Here is a 23,427-nt window from a genome sequence, read left to right as displayed (position 1 = left end):
AAGTTTTCTTCCCCCTTTTCTCTCTTCTTTGAGAATGCTATAACGCAAATGTCACTAAGTCTGATGTTGTCCCTTACACATCTTCATATTTTTAGATTCCTCTTACTTTTTGCTGTTCACTTGGTGTCTTCAGATTGTTGATCTGTTCATCTTTATCCTTTAGTCTGCTGTCAATTTCCTCCTATTGATTCCTGCTGGGTGTGGAGGGGTAGGAGTGGCTTTGGAGGGGCACCTGCCAGCACAGGTCCACAGGGCAGGGGTACGCAGTGCTAGCAAGGTAGAAGGAGTATGTCAGAACTGGTGCCTGCCAGCATCAGGCCAACTATGTTGAAGGAAGTAAAGAGAGATGGCACTGGCAGTTCTTCCATTCCCAAAGTGCCTACAGATCCCTGATCCTCCAGCACAACCCTACAATTGGTTAATAAAACTCCTTCATATGAGCCCAGAAGCTTTCAAACTACTGCCTCTGTAGTGGGTCTCAGAGTGAGTGATATTGTGCACAGAACCTTTAAGAGCACTGTCTGCTATATATAGCTCTCCACCTCTCCTGGAGTTAAGATCCACTAATGTTCAAAGCTCTTGAGTTAAGCCTCACTGATTTTCAAAGCCACAGGCTATGGAGGCTTGCCTTCCCAGTGCAAATGCCCAGGGCTGGGGGTGCCCAAGAGCTCCTCCCAGAGGACCTCTGCACCTGTGATAACTTTCCTGCTTATGGATCAATGTGTCTGGGGTCTGGTTCCCAAGTTTGTCTCTTTATCTCCTACTCTTCTTGCTGTGATTGTTAAAATATATCTTTAGCCATGGAAGAGCTGTTCAGTAGTCTTCAGGTTTTTCTTTTTTTTTTTTTTTTTCTCTTCAGGTTTTTCTGAAAGTGAGTTGTACTATATATAGTTGCAGCAATGGTGTGTCCATGAGAGGCGGTGGTCTCAAGATGTTCCTACTCTGCCATCTCCCTTGAACAAAATCAGCTGATTTTTTTTTTTAAGATTTTATTTCTTTATTCATGAAAGACAGAAAGCGAGAGAGAGAGGAAGAGGGAGAGAGGGAGAGGGGGAGAGAAAAAGAGAGAGAGAGGCAGAGATATAGGCAGAGGAACTCAATCACGGAACCTGGGATCACACCCTGAGCTGAAGACAGATGCTCAACTGCTGAGTCACCCAGGCATCCCAATTCATTGTTTTCTTAGGATGTTCCTTTCTTTGGCAGCATTCCTCACTTTCTTAGAGATCCCTTTCTGAGTTACCTATTGCTAACTATTTTTTATGCTATTGGAATATGCTTTTAAAAATTTGTAATTTTCTAATTTTTCATAGTAGTTCTTAAAGTTGGTATTTATGTTGACCTTGTACTGAAGCCTTACTAAGAAGTTGATGTACCAATTCTAATACCTTTTATTTTTCTGGATTTTCTATACATGCAAACATGTCTACAAATAAGAGCAATTTTACCTCTTTTTCTTACCTTATAATGCCCTATATCAGATCATTAGAATAATGTTAAATAAAAGTGGTGAGAGAAGACATTCTTACTGTTCCAGATCTCAGAAATAAAGCACTAAGGCTTTTACTTTTGATTATCATATAAGCTGTAGGTTTTTTATAGATAGAAGTTGAGTAAGTTCCCTTCTTTTCCTTGTCAGCTGAGTGTTCTAGTTGAAAGGATACTGAATTTTGGCAAATGCTTTTTCTGCATTTGTTGAGATGACCATTTAGTTTTTCTACTTTATCCTCTGAATATAGTGAATTTAGTTTAATGATTTCACATGATAATGCAACTGAACTCTTAGATATACTCTATTTGGTCATGATGTATTATTCTTTTTCCATTTTTTTTTGAATTTGTCAAAACTTTGTTAAATTTTGCACTGACAGGGCAGCCCCGGTGGCCCAGTGGTTTAGCGCCGCCTTCAGCCCCGGGGTATGATCCTGGAGACCTGGGATCGAGTCCCATGTTGGGCTCCCTTCATGGAGCCTGCTTCTCCCTCTGCCTGTCTCTGCCTCTCTCTCTGTGTCTGCCATGAGTAAATAAATAAAATCTTTAAAAAAATTTTTTTTTTGCACTGACATTCACAAGTATATTGGACTATAGTTCCATCTTCTTATGATAGCTTTGCCTGGTTTTTGAAACAAGAGTGCCCTTTTAAATTGGAAAGTGTTCTCTTCCCCCATTATTCCCTCAAATAGATTGTGTAGGACTGGTAATATTTCTTTGACAGAACTCATCAGTGAGGACATGTGGACTTGGGAGTTTTTATTGAGGAAAAATATTTAAATCATTAACTCAATTCTGCTCATTGACATTGGCTGTTCAAATTTTCTAATGTTTTCTAGGGTTGATATTGGTAATTCATGTCTTATCATTTTAACAATCTTCCATGATGTTTTCTATTCTTTTTTTTTTTTTCAAAGAATTAGCTCAGGTTTATTATTATTTTTGTTTCCTATTTCATTGATTTCTGAGCTCTACTGTTTCCTCTTGATGTTTGCTTTGCGTTTACTTTTCTAGTTTCTGAAAAAGAAAGCTTAGGTTATTGATTTAACTTCTTCAAGTACAGGCATTACTGTTATAAATTTCCCTCTCAGCACTCACAAATTTTTATATGCTTTATTTTCATTATAATTCATTTTAAAATGATTTTCTAATGGCTCATGTGAATTTTGTTTTTGACCCAATGATTTTTAAGAGGTATGTTGTTTAACTTCCAAATAGTTGGGGAGTTTTTCAGGTTCTTATTCTTATTGATTTCTAAGCAATTCTACTGAGGCTGGAAAGCATATTTTATGTAACTTCAATCTTGCTAAATATATTAAAAATTGCTTATGATCCAGAATATGACCTATCCTGGTGAATGTACCACATGCATTCTCTCACTTTTGAGTGTAGTATTCTGTAAATATCAAGTACATCAAGGTGATTGATAGTGTTATTCTATGATTTAGTTGTTTTTTTTTATCCATCACTTGCTGGAAAGAATTTAAAAACCTACATATATGGGTGTGGAATTGTCTACTTTTCTTTAATTCTGTTATTGCAAAAAAAAAAAAAATTCTGTTATTGCATGCATACATATTCATGACTGTTATAACATCCATGTCAACATATCCCCTTCTATTATTATCAAGTGTCCTGGAACTCTAGAATATTATTTTGAAATCTGATTTATCTTCTTTATGGCTGTTTGTGATATATTTTTACCAATCCATTTACTTTCAACTTAGTATGTTTTTATACTTAAAGTACATTTCTTATAGACAGCACATAAGTGGACCTTGTATTTTTAATTCTGTAACTCTACCCTTTAACTGCAGTTTTAACCTATTAATATTTAATGCAATTATTTATATGGTTGTACATAAGTCTACCATTTTTTCTACTTTTCTTTCTTCCTGCCTGTTTTTTTTTCATTATTTTAAAGTTTTTCAGAATTCCATTTCAATTTTCCTGTTGGCTTCTCAGTCTTTTTTTTTCCCATATTTTAATTTTTTATTTATTTACTTATTTTTAAAGATTTTATTTATTTGACAGAGCAGAGGGAGCAGGAGGCAGAAGAAGAGGGAGAAGCAGACTCCCCACTGAGCAAGAAGCCCAATGCAGGATTTGATCCTAGGACCCTGGAATCATGACTTGAGCCAAAGGCACTTAACCAACTGAGCCACTCAAGTGCCCCTGCATATTTTTATATATAGCATTAACTTCATACAGTCAACTTACATAATGTACTCTGGGTTAATTAATTTTTTATGATTCTATTTCTCCTCGTATCAGCATTGCAGTCATTATGTACTTGCTTTCCTTTTAGCAATTTTCCTTGAAATCACGACATTCATCCTCAACTTAGCAAAGTCTAATATTATATGTCTATACTTTTAAGCCTTCTAAGAAAATGTAGAAATGTCATACAACACTAACTCCCATTTTTCCCTCAACCTTAGTTTACATATTATTACTTCAGTAATAGTATAATTTTCATATAATTAAACCATAAAATGTTATTATTATTCATCAGATCAATATTCTTTTGGTTTTATCAACTTATTTACCATTTTGTTTTTCATTCCTTCCTATATCTCTTCTCCCACCTGGGATTATTTTATTCTGTCTGAAGAATACTGTTTGTATTCCTCTTCTGCAAGTCTGCTGGTGAGAAATTCTATCAATTCTTAACTGAAGTTATTGAAATGTTTGACTGAAATATTTTCATTTTACTTTCATTCTTGAAAAGTATTTTTGCTCATTAGCACTTATTTTCTTTCAGCACTTTGAGAATATCATTCCATTATCTCCAATTATCATTCCATCCCATATATTCCATGTTAACTGTTTCTAATGATATCATCTTTTCATCTAATTGGTGGTCCTTTGAAAGCAACTTATTTTTTCTATCTGCTTTTCTCTAGAGAGCCTATGAATCTGATTCAGTTGTTTTGTCTCTGTGGTTTTTGAATCTTTGAATCTTTATGTACTTGTTTATTTCTTAATGCTTATCAAACAATGTACATTAAAAATGTAAATAGTTTGAGATTACTTATATTTGCTTTTAACAGGTTCCAAAGAGACTAGCAAAAGTGGTTCACATTAACCAAATTTAAGATCTGAAATAATTTAAAGCTAGACTTTAATCCTTTAAAGGTCAGTCTAAATCTAGTTTATCCTTAGGTACCAACTTAAAATGTATTGATGTACAATGACCACTCTCTGGTAGGCCCTGGGTTCCAGAATAAGATTCCTAGATTTGATAGTTATTCCAAATGTCAACATATCCCCTTCTGTTATTATCTAGAATTGGCAGGCACCCCTGGTAAAAGAGTGAGCTCATCTCTCTGGGTTTCACCCTTCCATTAAATTTTAGTCCCTTAATTCTTTGCAGTCAATTGCCTCATGTATGCCTTTTTTTTTTTTCCCTAACATTTTGTCCATCTTTACTAAGAGTTCTTAGGTGGATTACTGACATAAATTACCTCATTCACCATAACCAAAATATGTATATATGCTCTGCAAACAAGTATTGGGCCCAAATATCTCACTAATGAAAGCATGTAATTTCTCATTCCTAACTAATGTTGGCAAATGTATTCAATTCAGAAAACAGAATGGAGATCCCTATGAAGCAAGTAAATTTAACTTTAAAATATATATAGTACTGAAAAAAAAAATAAAATAAAATATATATAGTACTAATAGGAAACTGAAACAATTTTTGTAAGCTGATCATTTATTTAAAATAAACATTAATTAAAATGTCTAACATATGTATCCTACTAAAGTTCAATAAGCCATAGTATATATATAGGTAAATTTGATATTGTAAACAAATATAACAAAATTTTATAGGTAAAAATGATAACAAGTTTGCACTGAGAACAGTGGTGTTCTAGGAAAAACAATGTTAAGCTTGAAGTGGGGACCAAAGGAGAAGAATGATTTGTAAATGAGATGTACAAGATGAGGTGGTATAGGAAGAAGCAAGCAAGGGGAAATATTTCTGGCATAGGGGAGAAAAGAGCCAAAAAGAGCCACAAGTGATGTGAGAGTCACTATAGAATTAGTACTCGGGAAACTACATGTAGTACATTGTAGTCGTAACATAAGAGGGCATATATTCATGCACATGAACATGTGCTTGTGATTGCAGCAGAGCCATAGTGATGATAATGAAAGTGATAGCTCTAAGAAAGGGAAATTATCTGGGTCTGTAAAGTGGTTCCACTATAACAAAATAAACTATACATGAAAAATCATATTTGACAGTGAATAATTTGAAGTACATTCATTAAAACTAGAGAAAAATACAAACGTATAAGCTATCATGAAAATTATGATGCATTACTTAAAAACAAAAAACAACAGACCATCCTACCTGAAAGAAAGAGATAAAATTATTAATATCTGCAGATGCTATGCCTGCAAAAGCTAAGAACATTTTTGGGGGAAAAAAACCAGTAATAACTGAAGTTCTCCTTTACTACATGTTTGCTTTTACCTGAAATTTTTTCTTTTCTCAATTTTCTTACTTCTAAGGTCTTTTCTTTCCCTCAGAAGTTAAAAACTTTATAAGGACTCTTTAATTAAAACGATGTGGTGGTCTTAGTGCTAGAATGACAAGGAAATCAAAAGGAAAAAAAGAAAAAAAAACTAAAAATACAAATATTTGTGTATGTACCATCCGTAATCAGTGAGGACAGAATGGATTATTCAATGAAAAGAAATGAAGAACAGGGATCCCTGGGTGGCGCAGCGGTTTAGCGCCTGCCTTTGGCCCAGGGCGCAATCCTGGAGACCTGGGATCGAATCCCACGTCGGACTCCCGGTGTATGGAGCCTACTTCTCCCTCTGCCTGTGTCTCTGCCTCTCTCTCTCTCTCTCTCTCTCTCTCTCTCTCTGTGACTATCATAAATAAATTTAAAAAAATTAAAAAAAAAAAAAAAGAAATGAAGAACAGAGCTAATACAACGGTCTCATCCTTTGGGAAAAAATAGTTTCCAAACTTGTATCATGCAATAAAACAAATAGAAGATTTTTTTTTAAAGATAGGGATACATATTTCATTTACAACAAGAATGGATTTTTAGACTGGCAGAGAAAACACAGAAAATACACAGCTTTTCTAGTTCTCGCTACATTTTTCTAAGTCTTCATTACCATTAAAGTCGTATTAAATCTCTAAACACCAGATTCTAGATGAATGTAGAAAAACAGACTCCAATGGTAAATACAAAGATGCTGTTTTTTCATTTTTACTAAAACTGCTTTCTTCTAGTCATAAATGCAAATAAAAACTGTTCAGAAAAGTAAAGTAGTGATATAAGTACAGGAACTAATTTTAAAGTCTTAAGGTATGACATAAATCCAGCTTTGCAAACATAAAATGGCAAAATTAATCATGCTTCGATGGGATATTGTAAATCTACTAAGAATAATATTTTCAAAGAATATACGATGGGAACAATTCCATTCATTCAGCCAGTAAACAAATACTATGCTGGGTCCTAGACTATCCTGTACAGATAGAATATTGAGCAAGAATCGTATCTTCCTTGCTAGTCAAGAATCTCATAGTCTAGTGAGAAAGGCAAACAAAGATACCTGGTCTACAGGGGTGAGAGAAGGTTTTGTACAAAATGTGGTATTTTTAAGCTCAGAACTGAAAAATAGGAATTAGCCCAGTCACAATTATGGGTAGAAGTATAAGCAAACTGAGGACTTAGCATATAGAAATGCTCAAGGAAGACAGGGGTAGACAGGGAAAAGACCTATCAAATTGTATGTATATTCAAGACCTAAATATATCTGCACAGAATAAGACTGGAAGTATATAAAAGAAAATATTATCTGTCCTTAACTCTGACTATAAAATTATGAGTATTTCATATATATTTCAAAGTACTCATAATTTTATTTCTAGTTCTATTTTTTTTTTCTAGTTCTATTTTTATTTCTAAAGTAATCACACATTACCTTTTTGCTTACTGATCAAAAAAGCATTATTAAAAGAATATTTATTTACTAGGTTTTATGGGAGGTTATTTTTGTTTTTTGGTTTTAAATCTGAGACAAGTCTCCTAAGACCTACTGTATTCCCTTGGAAAATAAGGCTAAGAACATTTAACTTCACAAAGTTGCTGATTTGGATCAAACATGACAACATCCGTGCAGGAAAATGGTTTTGTGGTTGTGGTTGTTGGACCTAACTCAGTTAGCAGCAGATAAGAGGGTATTAACATAGAACTGGGGGTTGAGGCAGGGGTTGCAGGAATGCATAGATCAGGAGGATGACAATATGGCCTTGACGAAGATGCCACTCCCCTCTTTGGCAATGAGGACAAGTAGATGCCTATCAATCTTGGTACTGTTTTTCACACGGAGCTTGGCCCCAATATCAGAATCCTTTTCAATGTAATACTCCGGGCAGCCACCTACATGATGGTATACTACTTGAAACATTTTGCTATCACTAGCCTCAAGATTGCAAATATGAACACAATCAATTCAATCATTTTTTAAAGGTAGCTTAGTTATAAAAATGTCCCAATTTGTATTTTAATTTTTAAATGTCCTGTTTTTTTTTCTTAAGAAGTATCTTACAGCAGTTCTAGAAGTTTTGATTTAATATGTTGCAAGCCTTGATTATTCATCTAGTAGACCAGAAACAGAATTATTAACGGACTATAGGATTTTACAAATATGTTCATATATATTTACAAATGGTGAAGTCAGATACACATATATCTTTGTACCGATTGTGGCTTTTTCGCAAGATAGGAAAAAAAAAATTTCTTACCTTTCCTCTGGAGTATCTACATGAAATGTTCTCTCTATAACAGTGGTCCACTGGAGACATCTGATAATAAATGTGTTTGGCTTTGGTCGTTCTGTTTTCATTAACTGGCATTCTAGAAATAACATAAAATGTCTCTTTGAATACACTTACATTTAAACCAAGAAGTAAATAGTTGAGAACCATAGAGTTCAGTCCCAGGCAAAAGCACTGCAATCTCACAGCTTTCCATGGACCTACACTCAGGTTCTTCACAACCTGACCTCAGTATTCATTTCCAATCCAACACCCATTCTGGCCACATGCTCCGTTAACCAACCAAACTGGACCATCTAAATTTCCCCAAATACATCTTGCCCCATCCTGAATCTACGCCCTTGCTCCAGCTGCTCTGACTACCTAGAACAGTGTCCACTGATTTCACACCTACCCATATGTAATTACCTACAGTCTAAAGAATATCTATCCATTAAGGCCTAGAACCAATCCTACCTTTCCATGAAGCTTTACCTATCAATCTGGTCCTAAACCAAACATCCCCCCTCCATATTCTCATTACTTATTATTGTATCCCTTATTTTATGCTATTTTGTATTATTAGGTATCATTTACAAAGGTATTCTTATCCCTTACCTCAATTATACACCTTTTAGACCATATATACCTAAACTCTTAGTAATCATAACCCATAGAGCCAGTTGGTCAAAAGGAATAAATTATGTCAGGGAATATCTCGGAACACTTCAAAGAAAAGTAGCATTTTGTAGTGGGTGTGGATTCTAATAGTATGGGTTATAACACCAGTATTCCTGGGTTCAACTTCTTTTCCTGCCATTATGAAACCTTGGACAAGTTAATTAACCTCTCTGGTGTTCAAATATTAGAGGAAAAACAAGTACCTACATCATAGAATTGATGTGGGGATTAATAATAAATAGGTACAATACTCAGCATAGTGTGTGACACTTCATAAATTAAAAAAAAATGTTAGCTAATATTATTAGGTGTATACCTGAACTGGACTTTAAGGATACATGGTACTGGACAATAAGACAAAGTGGGGTAGGGTTGTTTACTGACACTGCTCTTTAGAAGAAACAATTTCCCTGCAGTTGACAAAATTTTGTTTCCTCAGCGTTTGCATGTTCTATCATCCTACTTCCATCATTAGCAATGATGAACTACTATCTCTAAGTCTTTGCAGGACCCAGTCATTAGCCACATTGGACTAGTTCACTGACTTCCTTATACCAAAAAAGATTATTCACCCAAGGGTCCATGCTTATTTTTCTTCTCTTTTCTAACAAGATTTAGGGTTTCAGCTATCATCTCTTGGTTGACCAATATAAAAATCCAAACTTCTTTCCATCTTGGATCTTTATTTTGTGATACCCATGATTAAATAGACAGTGGATATATCTACCTGGTTAAATTACTTGTTTCTAAAATCTACTATCTTTCCTCCTGATTCTGTTCCTCTTTCTGGCTTTGATAATTTTTCTACCATCCAAACTGAAAACGTGGGGGTACTCCTGTTTGATACTGGTAGTATCTGCCATTACCTGGCTTTTCCAAGGATGCAGTTTTACTTCAGACTCTCACTGCCAAATGCCTCAACTTCCCCGTAAAACCAAGTTCTTCCTAACTCAGAAACATGGAAGGGCTAGATCCATTACTTAAAGCTAGAAACTGTATCCTAAAATACATTGGGACTCAGCACTTGTTGTGATGAGCATCAGGCGATGCATGGAATTGCTGGATCACTATATTGTACACCGGAAACTAATATCACACTGCCATGTTAACTGGAATTTAAATAAAAACTTAAAAAAGACACCTGAACTCATCTAAAAGTGAACCAATCTCTTCTACCCTTGGTCCCCTGCCAACTTCCCCTACAGCTGCATCTCAGACAGCAGCATCTCCATCCTCTCAAGTGCTCAGGTTAGAAGCCCTGGACTCACCCTTAAGTCCTCCTCCTTTTTCTCGTATCTCATTCTCGAAATCCTGTTGGCTCTGCTTTCAAAATATATCCAGTATCACTTCTCACTTCTTTCACTATTATTGGAACAAGGCATCATTATCTCTCACATTGACCACTCTGAAAATTCTAGAATAGCTCTCCAAGCCCCTCACTGCAGTCTGTTAACAATACATGCAGCCAGAAATCTCCTTAACATGATCAACTGAAAAATAATCTGTAGTGTTTCCATTTCATGAAGAATAGAAAACAAAGGTCTTTCAATGATGAACAAGGGTCCCACGTGACCTGAGCCTCCCACCCACCCCACTTTATTTTCTGACCTCCTCATCTAGTTAAGTATTCTCTCTCAGGCTACTCTGGCTTCCATGCATTCCCTCAGACACATGCTGCACCCTCTCTCCTAGCATTCTGCCCCTCACACAGCCCATAGCTACTCCCTCACCACCTTCAAAACTCTGAGCAGATCTCACCTTCTTACAGACACCTACTCTGACCACACTCCTAAACACTGATCTGCACCCCTCATCCAGGACTCCCTAGCCCCTCTTACCTGATCTACTTTTTATTTCACACCATCATCTTCAAACATCTGAAATGACTTAGTATCTTTTTTGCTTATTGTCTGTTTCCTCAATAGGAATGTAAGTTCCATTGATAAATTCTTAGCACCAAGAACTGTGCCCACCTGTGCCTAGGCAGTGTATATTTTTTCCCCCTAGCTGACACTTAATGTGTCAGCTGAATGAATGAATGAATGAATGTTGTCCATCTGGATGAATTCTGATAGTACTAAACCAACAAGAAGGTAATTTTGATGACATAAAAAAGAGGGGTAAATTTCTGGAGCAACTTCCTTATATAGTCAAGAAGGGATGGGATTTGCTCGACAAGTAGAGGGCTGGTTCTATTCAGTATAGACAGTTTAGTGGCATAACAAGACATGGAGTCAAAAGGTTCCCAAATGCAGTCAAGGGTGTACACAGCAAGTATGAGCTGCCAGAAATGATTTTCTTGTTGCTTCTACTTTTTCAAGGCATGAGGATATAAAACCATCTTTAAGAATCAAGTTGGGATCCCTGGGTGGCGCAGCGGTTTGGCGCCTGCCTTTGGCCCAGGGCGCGATCCTGGAGACCCGGGATCGAATCCCACATCAGGCTCCCGGTGCATGGAGCCTGCTTCTCCCTCCGCCTGTGTCTCTGCCTCTCTCTCTCTCTCTGTGACTATCATAAATAAATAAAAATAAAAAAAATAATATTATAAAAGAATCAAGTTGGAAGAAGATGGACTGGTGCTTTGAGAAGATATCTAACAGCCCTCTAGGAGAATGGAACAGCACACAGACTAGGGAAATATAGCAAGACAACTGGGCTGCATCAGGGGCCTGCTGAAATTTAATGATCAAGAATTCAAGCGAATGCCAGGAATCATGGTTGTGTATTTTCCCCCAGATATATTCAGCTACATGGGTGCAGCAGGTAGGTCACAGAGGACTGGATTTCCGCCAAGCTGTAATTTCACCAAGTAAGTTTGGCAAAGCAAGAAAGAGAAGAGAGGATGCAAGACATGGTGGTTTAGAGAATCAGCTGATGAATTTAAAACGGGTAAGAAGGAAAGTGAGAAGCTGATAGTGGGTAAAATAATGAAAAGGTGGGAGAACCGACAACATAAAATCTCGTTTCACAGTTAAATATTGTACAGCAATGTTACATATCTTCTGAAATATGAATGCTAAAAAATACCAAATACAGAATGCCTATTTCTCTTTTTGTTTTAAATACAAAAGTTTTAAGATACCAACACTATAAACCAGAAGGGTTTACATGTAGATCTATAAAGCAGAGACCCAACCTGACTTTCTCTGAAGACCACTGTTCTTCCTATTTCCTTCTTCAAAAAACCCCTATTACACTTCTACTCAGTGTTTAATACAGGCTGACGTGATGTCTTAGTAAGAAGTTACTGAGAAGGTAGGAATTATGTGCACAACTCCCCACATAGCACCTAGGATATGACAGCACATAAGGGGGACACCGTAAATACCTTGTGACTGAAGTGATTCAGTGGCTTTTAATGTAAAAAGCAGAGGATAGGGGGTACCTGGGGGGCTCAGTTGGTTAAGTATCTGCCTTCAGCTCAGGTCATGATCTCAGGGTCCTGGGATGGAGCCTTGTGTCGGGCTCCCTGCTCAGTGGAGAGTCTACTTCTCCCTCTCCCTTTGCCCCTTCCTCCCACTCATGTACTCCCCGTCCCCTCCCAATCAATCAATCAAGGAATGGAGGACAGACACTTCAAAGATGGGCAGGCCCAACAGAAATATTTAAAAAATGGACTCTATAAAGCAGAAAGGAGAGAAATGCCCTATCAAGTCCACCTACTCTTCAGTTTTACCACTGTTGTGCTGATGTCAGGGTGACTAAGACAACAGACTTTAATATCAGAACACCAGATCCAAATCTAGTCTCTCTCACACAAGCAGCAGGGTGATCCTAGGCAAGGCACACCTCCAAGCCCCCAGGTTTTTCATCTTTAACAGAGCTATGAGAAATTTAAGATTTTTTAAAGGCAACGTATTTTCAACACTATACGTAAATGAAGTTTAAGTGGTATGATCTTAATAACTTCTCCATGCTATAATCTAACAAGCTATTTAAATTATTATGTATGGGATTCTAAGTAATTATCAATTACTGTAATTTACAAAAATAATACCAAAAGTGATTAATTACCATTCTCACACAGACCCCTGAAAAGGAATTGTTTAGAAATGAACAAAATGCTTGTATTTACAAAAAGGATGGTTTTAGAAAAATAATAAAATAATAATATAACGATCTAAATAGTTACACACAACTTGGCTATTTTGAGTAAATATGTGAAATATTCATGGACTCAACGACATATGCCAATTAAGGGCCAAGCACTATGGATGATTCTGAGCATAGAAAGAAAAATGAGTAAGAAACTCTACATACTTACAACATATACTAAACTCTGTTATTAATCATTCTAACACACGTCATTAAAAAGTAGTATCTCACAAGTGGTATAAAGGTTTCAACCAGGTCTTTCTGAAGCCTAGTTGAACAAAAATGTTATTATGAACAAGTAGTAAAACATAAATAAGCCTATATTTTATATGTTTCAATATGAAATACTCTATAAATGAATCCTATTTCTAAACAATACTCACTAGATTGAGATGGTAAAAGAAAGAAGCAGCTACCAAAAGCTAGCTCAACATAATTCAAGTGGAACTTGGATCAGTACCAAGAGAAGAGGACACTCTACCACCAAATCCCAAGGTTTACTGCTGTACATAAACAAATGTAGTTAAAGAGCTGAATCTGACATCAAAACACTTGACATTTTAAATTATCATGTTTAAACATGTGGGCTAATTTAAACCTGAAAACTTTAGTTCTTTCTTCCTAGCCATAATACAGAATCATGAACACATCTTAGTTTTCAGTAAAATGAAGAAAAATATGGACGTTTTCAGAACATGGTTCAAGTCTGAAAACTCTCAAAAGGGATTCTTATTCTTAAATTGACTCTTATTTTTAAAGGCAATAGTGGTTAATAAATAGATTAGCCAACACTTCATTAGAAGGATATCTTCCTTTTAATTATGTAAATGTTCCCAATTCAAGCTGAGCCATGTTAAAATTTTAAAATCCAAAGTGGAAGCTTCGAATAGCAATTCTAAAAAGCTATTACCCAGATGATTAGCTATGATTCCTGCATACAAGAAAAAAGCATGTGTTCTAATATAAAATGCCAGGTAGCTAACTTTTATAGTATCACAGCCCATGACACTTACCAGCAAAGTGTTTGTTACACTGGTACTTGAATTAGTTATACTAAACTCACCTGAGCATGTTAAACTATAAGCCAAATTTCAAGTGTTCTGCTTATTTTTACACATTCTGGACCACAGACAACCAAGTTTATTTGAAGTTGTAATTACTCTAAACATGGAGGCCAATTAGAGGAATGGGAATATGTCAAATCAAAAAATGTACGCCTAAAAGAATTTTTTATGTCATCTGATCAGAATCTATGAAAATTAGATTTTATTTCAACTTCTATAACCCTTTAAATACTAATTTTTTCTTTTAAAAATAAGTTGTACTAATATTTAACGTGAAAAACAAAGGCATAATAATAGATTCCATTTATAATTAAATCACATCATTATGTGTAACAATGCTGTCAATTATAATGACCATAAAGAGTGTATTTTAAGCCCTCAGATATAGGGCTTATTGTGGATATTCTTTAAAGGGGACAGAAAGCATTTCTTCCTTTTAAGTTTTTTCTGTCTGGGAGCCAAAATGCATAGGGCGCAAGTAAGACTCAAAACATTAGTCCTAAAAAAGATTCCTTCAATCCACAGAAAGAGATGAGTCATGGGTGTGGCAGGTGCACTGGTCAAGAGCAAGTCTAGTAGAGGCTACCTGTTCTGTGCCATTATGTGCCAAGTACTGCAGGCACTGCTGGTCCCTCAGTGTTTCCTGTTTCATCCAAGCCTATAAGGTGTTCTTGTCCTCCATTCCATAAATGAACGAATAGAAACTAGCTAAAGAGCTTGCCCCAAGACACACAGTTTGTAAGAAACGGTAGAGAGATTTACCCTCAGGTCTAGCTGAATCCAAATTGGATGCTCTTCAGGAGAGCTAGGAAAAGTGCCTTAAAGGATCAGTGGCCATCTGTCCAAGCACGGGGCAGTGCACTCCATCTTCTACACTCCCCATCCCTTCCCAGTGCATGGTGCTCCTCTTTTCTATGACATCTCTTCTCCTACAAAGAAATCCAGGACATTTTCCACCTGCTAACAATATTTGAGGAGGGGAGAGGGCCCTGATGCATTTGCTCCTGGCTCTGAACAGGGCATAAGGATGGACAAGCACGAGGATTATGCCCTAGAGAATCCGGACCCTGGCACTTCTTGTTTTTCCAAGGAGGTGGGTAGAGGGAAGGTGACTGAGAATGAGGAGCAGAGGCAGGTAGTAAGGAGGCAGCAGAATCTCTGGGTCCTCTCACTGCAGAGTCTCACATCCCACAATACCAATAAAGCTAGTAAGATTTTTCAATTACTGAGAATGAATAAGCAATTGCCAAACTCGCACTGATCCAGCTCCATGTTTGTAGCTGTTTGTGTCTGAAGTATCTACCTATGATCCAGAGTTAACACAGCCTTCTCCATAGAAGGAAAAAAGGGAGAAATAATACAAAAAGTTCTATAAAAGAGGGGAGTAGGATTGGGTTTCTAACACTATATTGCACTCTAGAAGATGTTTTTCACTTTAAGATACACATTTCAAATTCTGACATTTTAATTATCATAAACTTCATTACTCTGGTTTTAACATGGGATACTATTTGTGGACTGAAATCATGACATGTTAAAGTTACGTACATTCACGATGTTGTGTGACCAAGCTGTTTTATTTACTCTCACTGTATAAATCAGCTATGCTTACTGTAGAAAAATTCATGAACAGGTACAGCTAAAATGAAAAGAAAAGTAATCATCATTCTATATTCTACTACACAAGTCTGACCAGTGTTTATGTTTTAATGTATATTCTTTCAGATCTTCTCTAAGCATTTTTAAAAAATAACAATGACATCAAAGGCTCCTGGACGGGGCAGCTGGTTAAGCATCCAATTCTTAGTTTTGGCTCAAGTCATGATCTTAGGTCCTGCAATGGAGCCCGATATTGGGCTCCATGCTCAGCGGGGAGTCTGCTTCAGATTCTCTCTCCTCCTCCTCTGCCCCACCCACTCATGCATGTGCTCTCTCTCTCTCTCTCTTGCTCTCTCTCAAATAAATACATCTTTTTAAAAAAAGACTAGCATATGGGACATATTACATAAGTGCTCTGCTCATTTAATGTTGCAAATTTTTCATTTCAATAAATGAAGGTCTACATCATCCTACTGAATAGTGGCAAAAGAGCCCACTATACTCAGATATCACAGTAGGCAGATTATAATAATCCAAAAAACAAATAGAAGTGGACCATTCAGATGTAAACAGGATGACATCTAAGCATTTTAACATAGTTTACATAGGTACTGTGTTAAAATCTGAAAAATTATCAAAAGCACCAGTTGTTTCAACTAAATAAGAAAAAAACTACTTTATATTTGAAATATGATGAAACTAGAATTTGATAGTAAAATTTTAAAAGAATCTGACAAGAATGTATGTTAGATTCCAAATTCTCTAAGGACAAGATCAATGCTCTTTGATTACCAAGTATTGTGCCTAACAACACAGCCAATCTGTGTTAGGCACAATGTGTGTCAAATGTGTTAAATGAATAAACATAAGGAGAGAATGTAGGACAAATTTAGTCATGTAACTTGTTAAATGACACTTCAATAAAGCAATCAGCAGAGATTTCCAGAAGAGGGGACTTTCCACAGGTCAAAGAGCTTCGTCTCTTTACTAAGTGAATGTAACTGAAGTGGGGGTGATGGTAGAAGACACAGCTCTCTTCCAGACCAGTAGAGGCTTAAGAAACATGCCCATTAGATATACTGTGAGGTCCTTCATGTATTCTGCTTTAAACCAGACAGTTGCAGGGGTACCTGGGTGGCTCAGTGGTTGAGTGTCTTGCCTTTGGTTCAGGGCGTGATCCCTAGGGTCCTGGGATTGAGTCCCACATCGGGCTCCTTGCAAGGAGCCTGCTTCTCCCTCTGCTTATGTCTCTGCCTCTCTTTCTGTGTCTCTCATGAATAAATGAATAAAATCTTTATTTTTTTAAAGATAAATAAATTAATTAATATAAATAAAATAAACCAATTGTTAAAGGTATTTTAGGTGACAACTGGGGAAATCTGAATATGAATTTTTTATTAGATTTCTAATAAAAATGGTGGTACTGTAATTATGTGGGGAAATTCCTTATTGTTTACACAGATCTGTACTCAGGAATTTAGGGATAGAGGTTATAATTTCCTAATTTACATTAAATGTTTTAACAAAATGATAATGCAAGTCTGGTAAAATGGTAAATGTTAAGTCTAGTAATGGATAAGAGAGTCCAAGAAGCTATTTATCTATATGTCTGACATTTCCCATCATAAAAAGTCAAAAATAGAAACCCTCTCCAAGATAATATTAGATTCTTTCCTCAAAGTACGTCCCAAAATAAACTACCCACAGCTTAAATGGCTGACAGTGGGAAAGAAACTATTTTTAAAATATAAAATATACAGGAGAATATCTAAAAGCCACTTCTACTTAATTAAACTCATTTAATGCAATTTACACTTCAGAATATTTCACTGGGCATTTATGTTTATAGGAATCACTGCTGGAATAATCCTCTTATTTAGTACAGACTCTATAACTTAAATCCTTTGCACTTCTATTTATATCAGTGGGACAATTTCTAGTCACACATGCTCAACACCACTTTGTGTTGCTTTGTGCAGGCGCACAGCAAGGTGAGAGAACCATACACATACAGACCAAGCTGGCTGTGCACTGAGTGCACCTTCCTTCCCCTAACTACTCCTACTACTCAAAACCACGAGCTATAGTCATGGCCCTTTGTCACCTCTCCATCAGCCTTGGTGATGGTTAGGGTCCCTCCTAAAATCCCCTCATTAGGTATCTTTTACTTGTTCTCGTTTTCATTTCTTTGCTGTACCTGATATTCTTGGCCCCCACTGCACCCCCACTGTGGTCCCCAGGACACTGACCTGGCCAGTTTTGCTGCCATCTCTCTGACCACTCTCGAGCATTTTTTCTTTGGTTCTCTTCCTCCCAGCTGCGCTGCTCCCTTAGGCTTAGTGTTTTGTGTTAAACTTTTTTTTTTAATGATAATTTCATCCTTAGTACATTTAGATATTTGTTAAGTAAATATTTACTGTGTGCCCACATTTTGCCAGGGAACAAGCTAGGCACTGAGGGTAGAGCAGTGAACAAAACGAGGTCCCTCGTTTTTATAACACTTGTACTTTACTGAGCGGAGGAATGGTCAAGCAATAACCAAGTAGAACAGTTAATTTATAACACAGAAGGTACTCAAAAGGATTACAAAGAGAAATGAGGGAGGGCAACAAGTTAAAATGACAGGGAGGTGGTATTACTTTAGAAAGAAGGGTTGTTAAAAGGGCATCTCTCAGGAAAATGAGGCACCAAGCAGCCATCTGTGGGAAGAGGGACGCAGGTGGAAGGAACAGTAAGTGCAGAGACCCACCGCTAGAAGGAGCCCACAGATGTGTCTGAGAAACAACAAGGAGTCCAGAGTGGCTGGAGTAAAAAGTAGGTTCAGGACACTGCAGGAAATGAGGTTGGGAAGATCTTCAATGACCTGGTAAGGGGTACAGATGGGGAGGCTCACTGGTGGCTTTGCCTCAAATGTCACCTGATGTCTGACGACTCTCAAACTTGAACCTTCCATCTGGCAAGTCTCTCATGAGGCCCTATTATTACTTCATTCTCAACAAACCTAAATGGGGTTCATTTTTTTGTTTTTGTTTTGGATACTTCAAACTGAAAATGACCACATCCAACAGTGCTTCTACTTACCTTATTTTTGTTTCATTTTCCTAATCACCCAAGAAACACATCGTCAGACATCCTTGACTCTCAACCCATAGCTGAGGCAGGAACATTCACCTTAACAATTCTTTCATGCCTCTTTCCACTGGTAACAGCCAACCAGAAACTTACCACCAAAATCTGGATCCCTGAAGTGGTCTCCTGGATGGTCTCCCCATGCCCACCTTTCTCCCTGTCCAACGCATCCCATATATTACTGGCCTCATTGGTCTTACTCAAACTCGTATTCCATAGATCATTCTCCTCAAAAATCTACTAGTCTCTGCAAGAGAAAGCTCAATCCCATTAGTCTGACTTTCAATTTCATAAGCAAGCCAGAATCTTTTTAAAACTTTATTCCCTACTATAAAAACAATGCATATCCCACCAAAAAAACTAATAGAATTCACTAAAGTCATAGGATACGAAATTAATATCCAGAAATCTGTTACATTTCTGCACACCAATAATGAAGTAGCAGGGGTGGTTGGGTGGTAGAGTGGGTTAAGTATCTGACTCTTGGTTTTAGCTTAGGTCATGATCTTAGGGTCATGAAATCAAGCCCCACGTTGGCTCCACACTCAGCATGGAGTCTGCTTCAGATTCTCTCTCACTCCCTGCCTCTGCCCTTTTCACTTGTGCTCCCTCTCTTTTTCTCTCAAATACATAAATCCTTTAAAAAGATGAAGTAGCAGAAAGAGAGATTAACAAAAAATCCACCAAGGAGGTGAAAGACCTGCACTCCAAAAACCATAAAATTTTGATGAAAGAAATTGGAGACAACACAAATGAATGAAAAAAAAAAAGTCTATATTCATGGATTAGAAGAGCAAATATTATAGCTGGAGTCATCACAATCCCAGGTTTCAAGCTATACCACAAAGCTCTAGTGATCAAAACAGTATGGTACTGGGACAAAAACGGACCATATGTCAATGAAACAGAACAGAGAGTTCAGAAATAAACCATACTTATTTTGTCATTTTATCTGTAACAAAGGATGCTAGAATGTCCAATGGAGAAAAGACAGTCTCTTCAACAATGCTGTTGGGAAGACTGGACAGCTACACAAAAAAGAATGAAACTGGACCATACACAAAAATAAACTCAAAACAGATTAAAGACGTAAACATGAGACCTGAAACCATAAAACTCCTATAAGAGAGCACAGCAGTAATTTCTCTGACATCAACAGTAGAAACATTTTTTTAGATATGTCTCCAGAGGCAAAGGAAACAAGAGTAAAATTAACCTAATGAGACTACACTAAGATTAAAAGCTTCTATATAGCAAAACCATCCATAAGACAAAAAAGGCAACCTACTGAATGGGAGATGATATTTATGAATAACATATCCAATAAGGGGTTAATATCCAAAATATATAAAGATCTTACCCAACTCCATACCAAATAATAATAATAATAATCTGACTAAAAAACAGGCAGAAGAGCTGAATAAATATTTTTCCAAAGAAAACATACAGATGGCCAACAGAGACATGAAAAGATGCTCAACATCACTAATCTTTCAGGGGAATAAAAACCAAAACCAACCTGTCAGAATGACTAGAATCAAGAAGACAAGAAATAATAAATGTTGCCAAGGTTGTGGAGAAAAGTGAACTTTTATACACTATTGCTGGGAAGAGAAACTGGTACAGCCATTATGGACAACTGTATGATGGTTTCTAAAAAAAAAATTAAAAACTGCACTACCATTATGAACCAGGAATCTCATTCCTGGGTATACCTCCAAAACTGTAATGTGTTCATTACAGCATGATTTACAATAGCCAACTTATGGAAACAACCTAACTTCCCTATGACGGATAAATAGATAATGAACATGTGATGTAAGAAAAAACAACACATGCAATTTCATGGATGAACATGGATGACATCTGAGGGCATTACATTAAGTGAAATGAACCAGGGAAAGACAAATTCTGTGTGGCATCACATGTAGAGTCTAAAAACAACAATGAATATACTTTCTGCTGATTCTTTTTCTTTCTTTTTCTTTCTACCTGCCTACCTACCTACCTTCACTGACTCTTAAACATTCCCTGACTCCTCTTTTCTTTCAGGTGTACAACACAGTGATTCAACAACTCTGTACGTTATGCTGGGTTCACCACAAGTGTAGCTGCCATCTGTCACCATTCACCGCCATTACAATACCATTGATTATATTCCCTATGCTGTGCTTTTTAGTCTGTGACTTACTCATTCTACAACTAGAAGCCTGTACCCCATCTTCTCCCAGTGTGTCCATCACCCCCATCCCTCCCCTCTGGCAGCCATCAGTTTGTGCGCTCTGTATTTATGGGTCTGCTTCTGCTTGTTTGATTTTTTTAAATGTCCCTGAGTATCCTTTTTGTTTTTTTTGTCCCTGAGCATTCTTAACTTCGGGATCTAATTCACACAGATTCCCTCATCTGAAACACTTTCCATCCCTTCTACCTAGATTCTAGTCCCTGAAAATCTCTCATGATTCCAGTCCTCATTCTCAATTCCTGCAGATCTAGTGCACTTAACATTTACATTCCACATGCCGGTACCTGATCACACACTGTTACATGCAGGCTGTTGTTTCATGCACGTCTCCTTAACTATATTTTAAGTTTCAGGGGATCTGGTATTTCTAATTGTTCTGTTTTATTCATCACAGCCAGAATTCAAACAAACAAAAAAAAGCTTCAGAAAACATTTCTGATGTAAGAGTTTATCACAAATAATCTTCTTTCTCTTGTGTAACAATCTCAATATTTTAAAGTTCACATGCCCTTAGAAACACAATTTACTTTATGATCTTTCCCAACTCAATCTTACTTATATCTTCAAAATTTAATTGTACAGTTTAGTTTACATATATGTATAAATAAATCCTGAAAACATCAATTTGAAAAAAAAGTATTTAAAGCCTAATCAAATCCTTGATTGCACAGTTATAGCTCTAACACTTAAGAGATAACTTTCCTTCCCTCATAGAAAGGATTAGAGTTATAGAATAGTTAAAGGATTTTTCCCTTGGAGAAAAATTAAAAGATGGGCCTATCTATTCAGAGTAAGACAGGGAACAGTCCAAAGAAACAATGAGTTTTGGAAGATTATAAACCAACAAGCCTATTAATTTCATGAAAAACCTATATAAAGATAACCAGAGTCATTGTCACAATCTGACCTATCTGGAAAACTCTCTAACAACTTCTGACTTTAAGGAGAAGACAGAGATGTCTCATTTTCCATTTGGGAATACTGACTCCAGATAAGCTATCCTGACTTTAAAAAGTTTCGATCACTACCATAAAGAGGCCTCTGGGCTTTCACTATAGAACCAAAATACTTCATGTCAAAATCGGTGTAAGTGATACATTGCACTGCAAAAGAAGAGCATACTTTGGAATAAGCAGTTCGCCAGGTCCAGCAGAATTTACCAAATCAAAAACAAAAACAAAAACAAAAACAAAAAACCCCCAAAAAAACAAACAAAAAAAACTCATCTTCAATCTTTTTTCCCAATTTAAATCAGTAGGGAGACCTTGATTTCCACTACACATTTCTCCAAAATTCTTTTTGAAGAGTGAAGTACCAAGTCATTATTTTGGCCTATTATCTGCTGCCTCACCACATTAAGATTTTACATGCATTATTTTTCCCTTCATCTCCCCAATAATGTTTTAGAGCATCTTTATCATTTCTACTCCACAAATAAAAGAATGGAAGAGTCTGGTTTTTAAGTCACTTAATCAAAACCATCAAGTTGTTAGGGTTGTAAAACAGAGTCTCAAATCTACGTTTTCTAGCCCTAAATCCATGGTTCCTCTTTGTATGTCACATTCTGTTTTAGGAATGTCAGCTACTTACGAGAGAAGAAGTGAAGTTTTCTTTCTTTCTAATGAACATTGTATACTATATACTTATGGGTTTTCTGCAGTTGAATTGACAGAAACAGGTGACATATAGACAGTACTGAAATCTTTTCCCCAAAGAAAACTGTCCAAATTTGTTGTTTAGTTTTTGTGCCCTCAAAAAAACTGCCATCTATTGAGAAAATTACACTGAAAATCAGCACCAATAGACTTGGATCACATGATCATAAGACAAGGGAAGCTCTAACCTCCGAGTGGAAGATCAACTGTCAAGGAATAATACTGTTTCAGAATTTCTACATAGAAATTACATTTGAAAAATGTCTCTCTGTCAGTATTAAATTATTGGTACAAGGCTGAGAGCACATTTAGAATATTTATTGGCCAAAATGTTAAAAACTGAACAGGAATTGACATGTAACATGTACCACGTGCCTGGAATCTGATAGCCAGAATTTGTTTGGGCTTGTCAATCTAAGCCAACCCTACAGATTTGCAGATTTCTTAAAATAATAATAATCTATAAAAATCAAGAGCCAGGGGTACCTGGGTGGCTCAGTGGTTGTCTTCCTTTGGCTCAGGTCACAATCCTGGGGTCCTGAGATTGAGTCCCACATCAGGCTCCCCATAGGGAGCCTGCTTCTCCCTCTGCCTATGTCTCTGCCTCTCTCTCTGGTGTCTCTCATGAATAAATAAAATCTTTAAAAAAAAAAAAAAAGAATCAAGAGCCAT

General features: G+C 36.6%; 1 protein-coding gene and 1 long non-coding RNA gene across 3 annotated transcripts in view; one reads left to right on the top strand and one right to left on the bottom strand.

The window, feature by feature from the left end:
- Positions 1–11,330, top strand: part of LOC121488929 — a 50,837-nt gene extending 39,507 nt beyond the window's left edge. The window contains exon 3 of the long non-coding RNA XR_005987217.1: positions 11,293–11,330. This is a non-coding gene — a long non-coding RNA (uncharacterized LOC121488929). The remainder of the gene's footprint in view (positions 1–11,292) is intronic.
- Positions 1–23,427, bottom strand: part of AKT3 (AKT serine/threonine kinase 3) — a 313,971-nt gene that overhangs the window by 136,805 nt on the left and 153,739 nt on the right. For both annotated transcript variants that reach the window (XM_041751210.1, XM_041751217.1), the window contains one exon: positions 8,279–8,390. In XM_041751210.1, the coding sequence (XP_041607144.1) occupies positions 8,279–8,390 (112 nt within the window). The remainder of the gene's footprint in view (positions 1–8,278; positions 8,391–23,427) is intronic.

This window comes from Vulpes lagopus, chromosome 1 (genome assembly GCF_018345385.1).
Source record: "Vulpes lagopus strain Blue_001 chromosome 1, ASM1834538v1, whole genome shotgun sequence".
In the NCBI taxonomy this organism is placed as follows: Eukaryota; Metazoa; Chordata; class Mammalia; order Carnivora; family Canidae; genus Vulpes; species Vulpes lagopus.
This window is presented reverse-complemented; position numbering and strand designations above follow the sequence as displayed.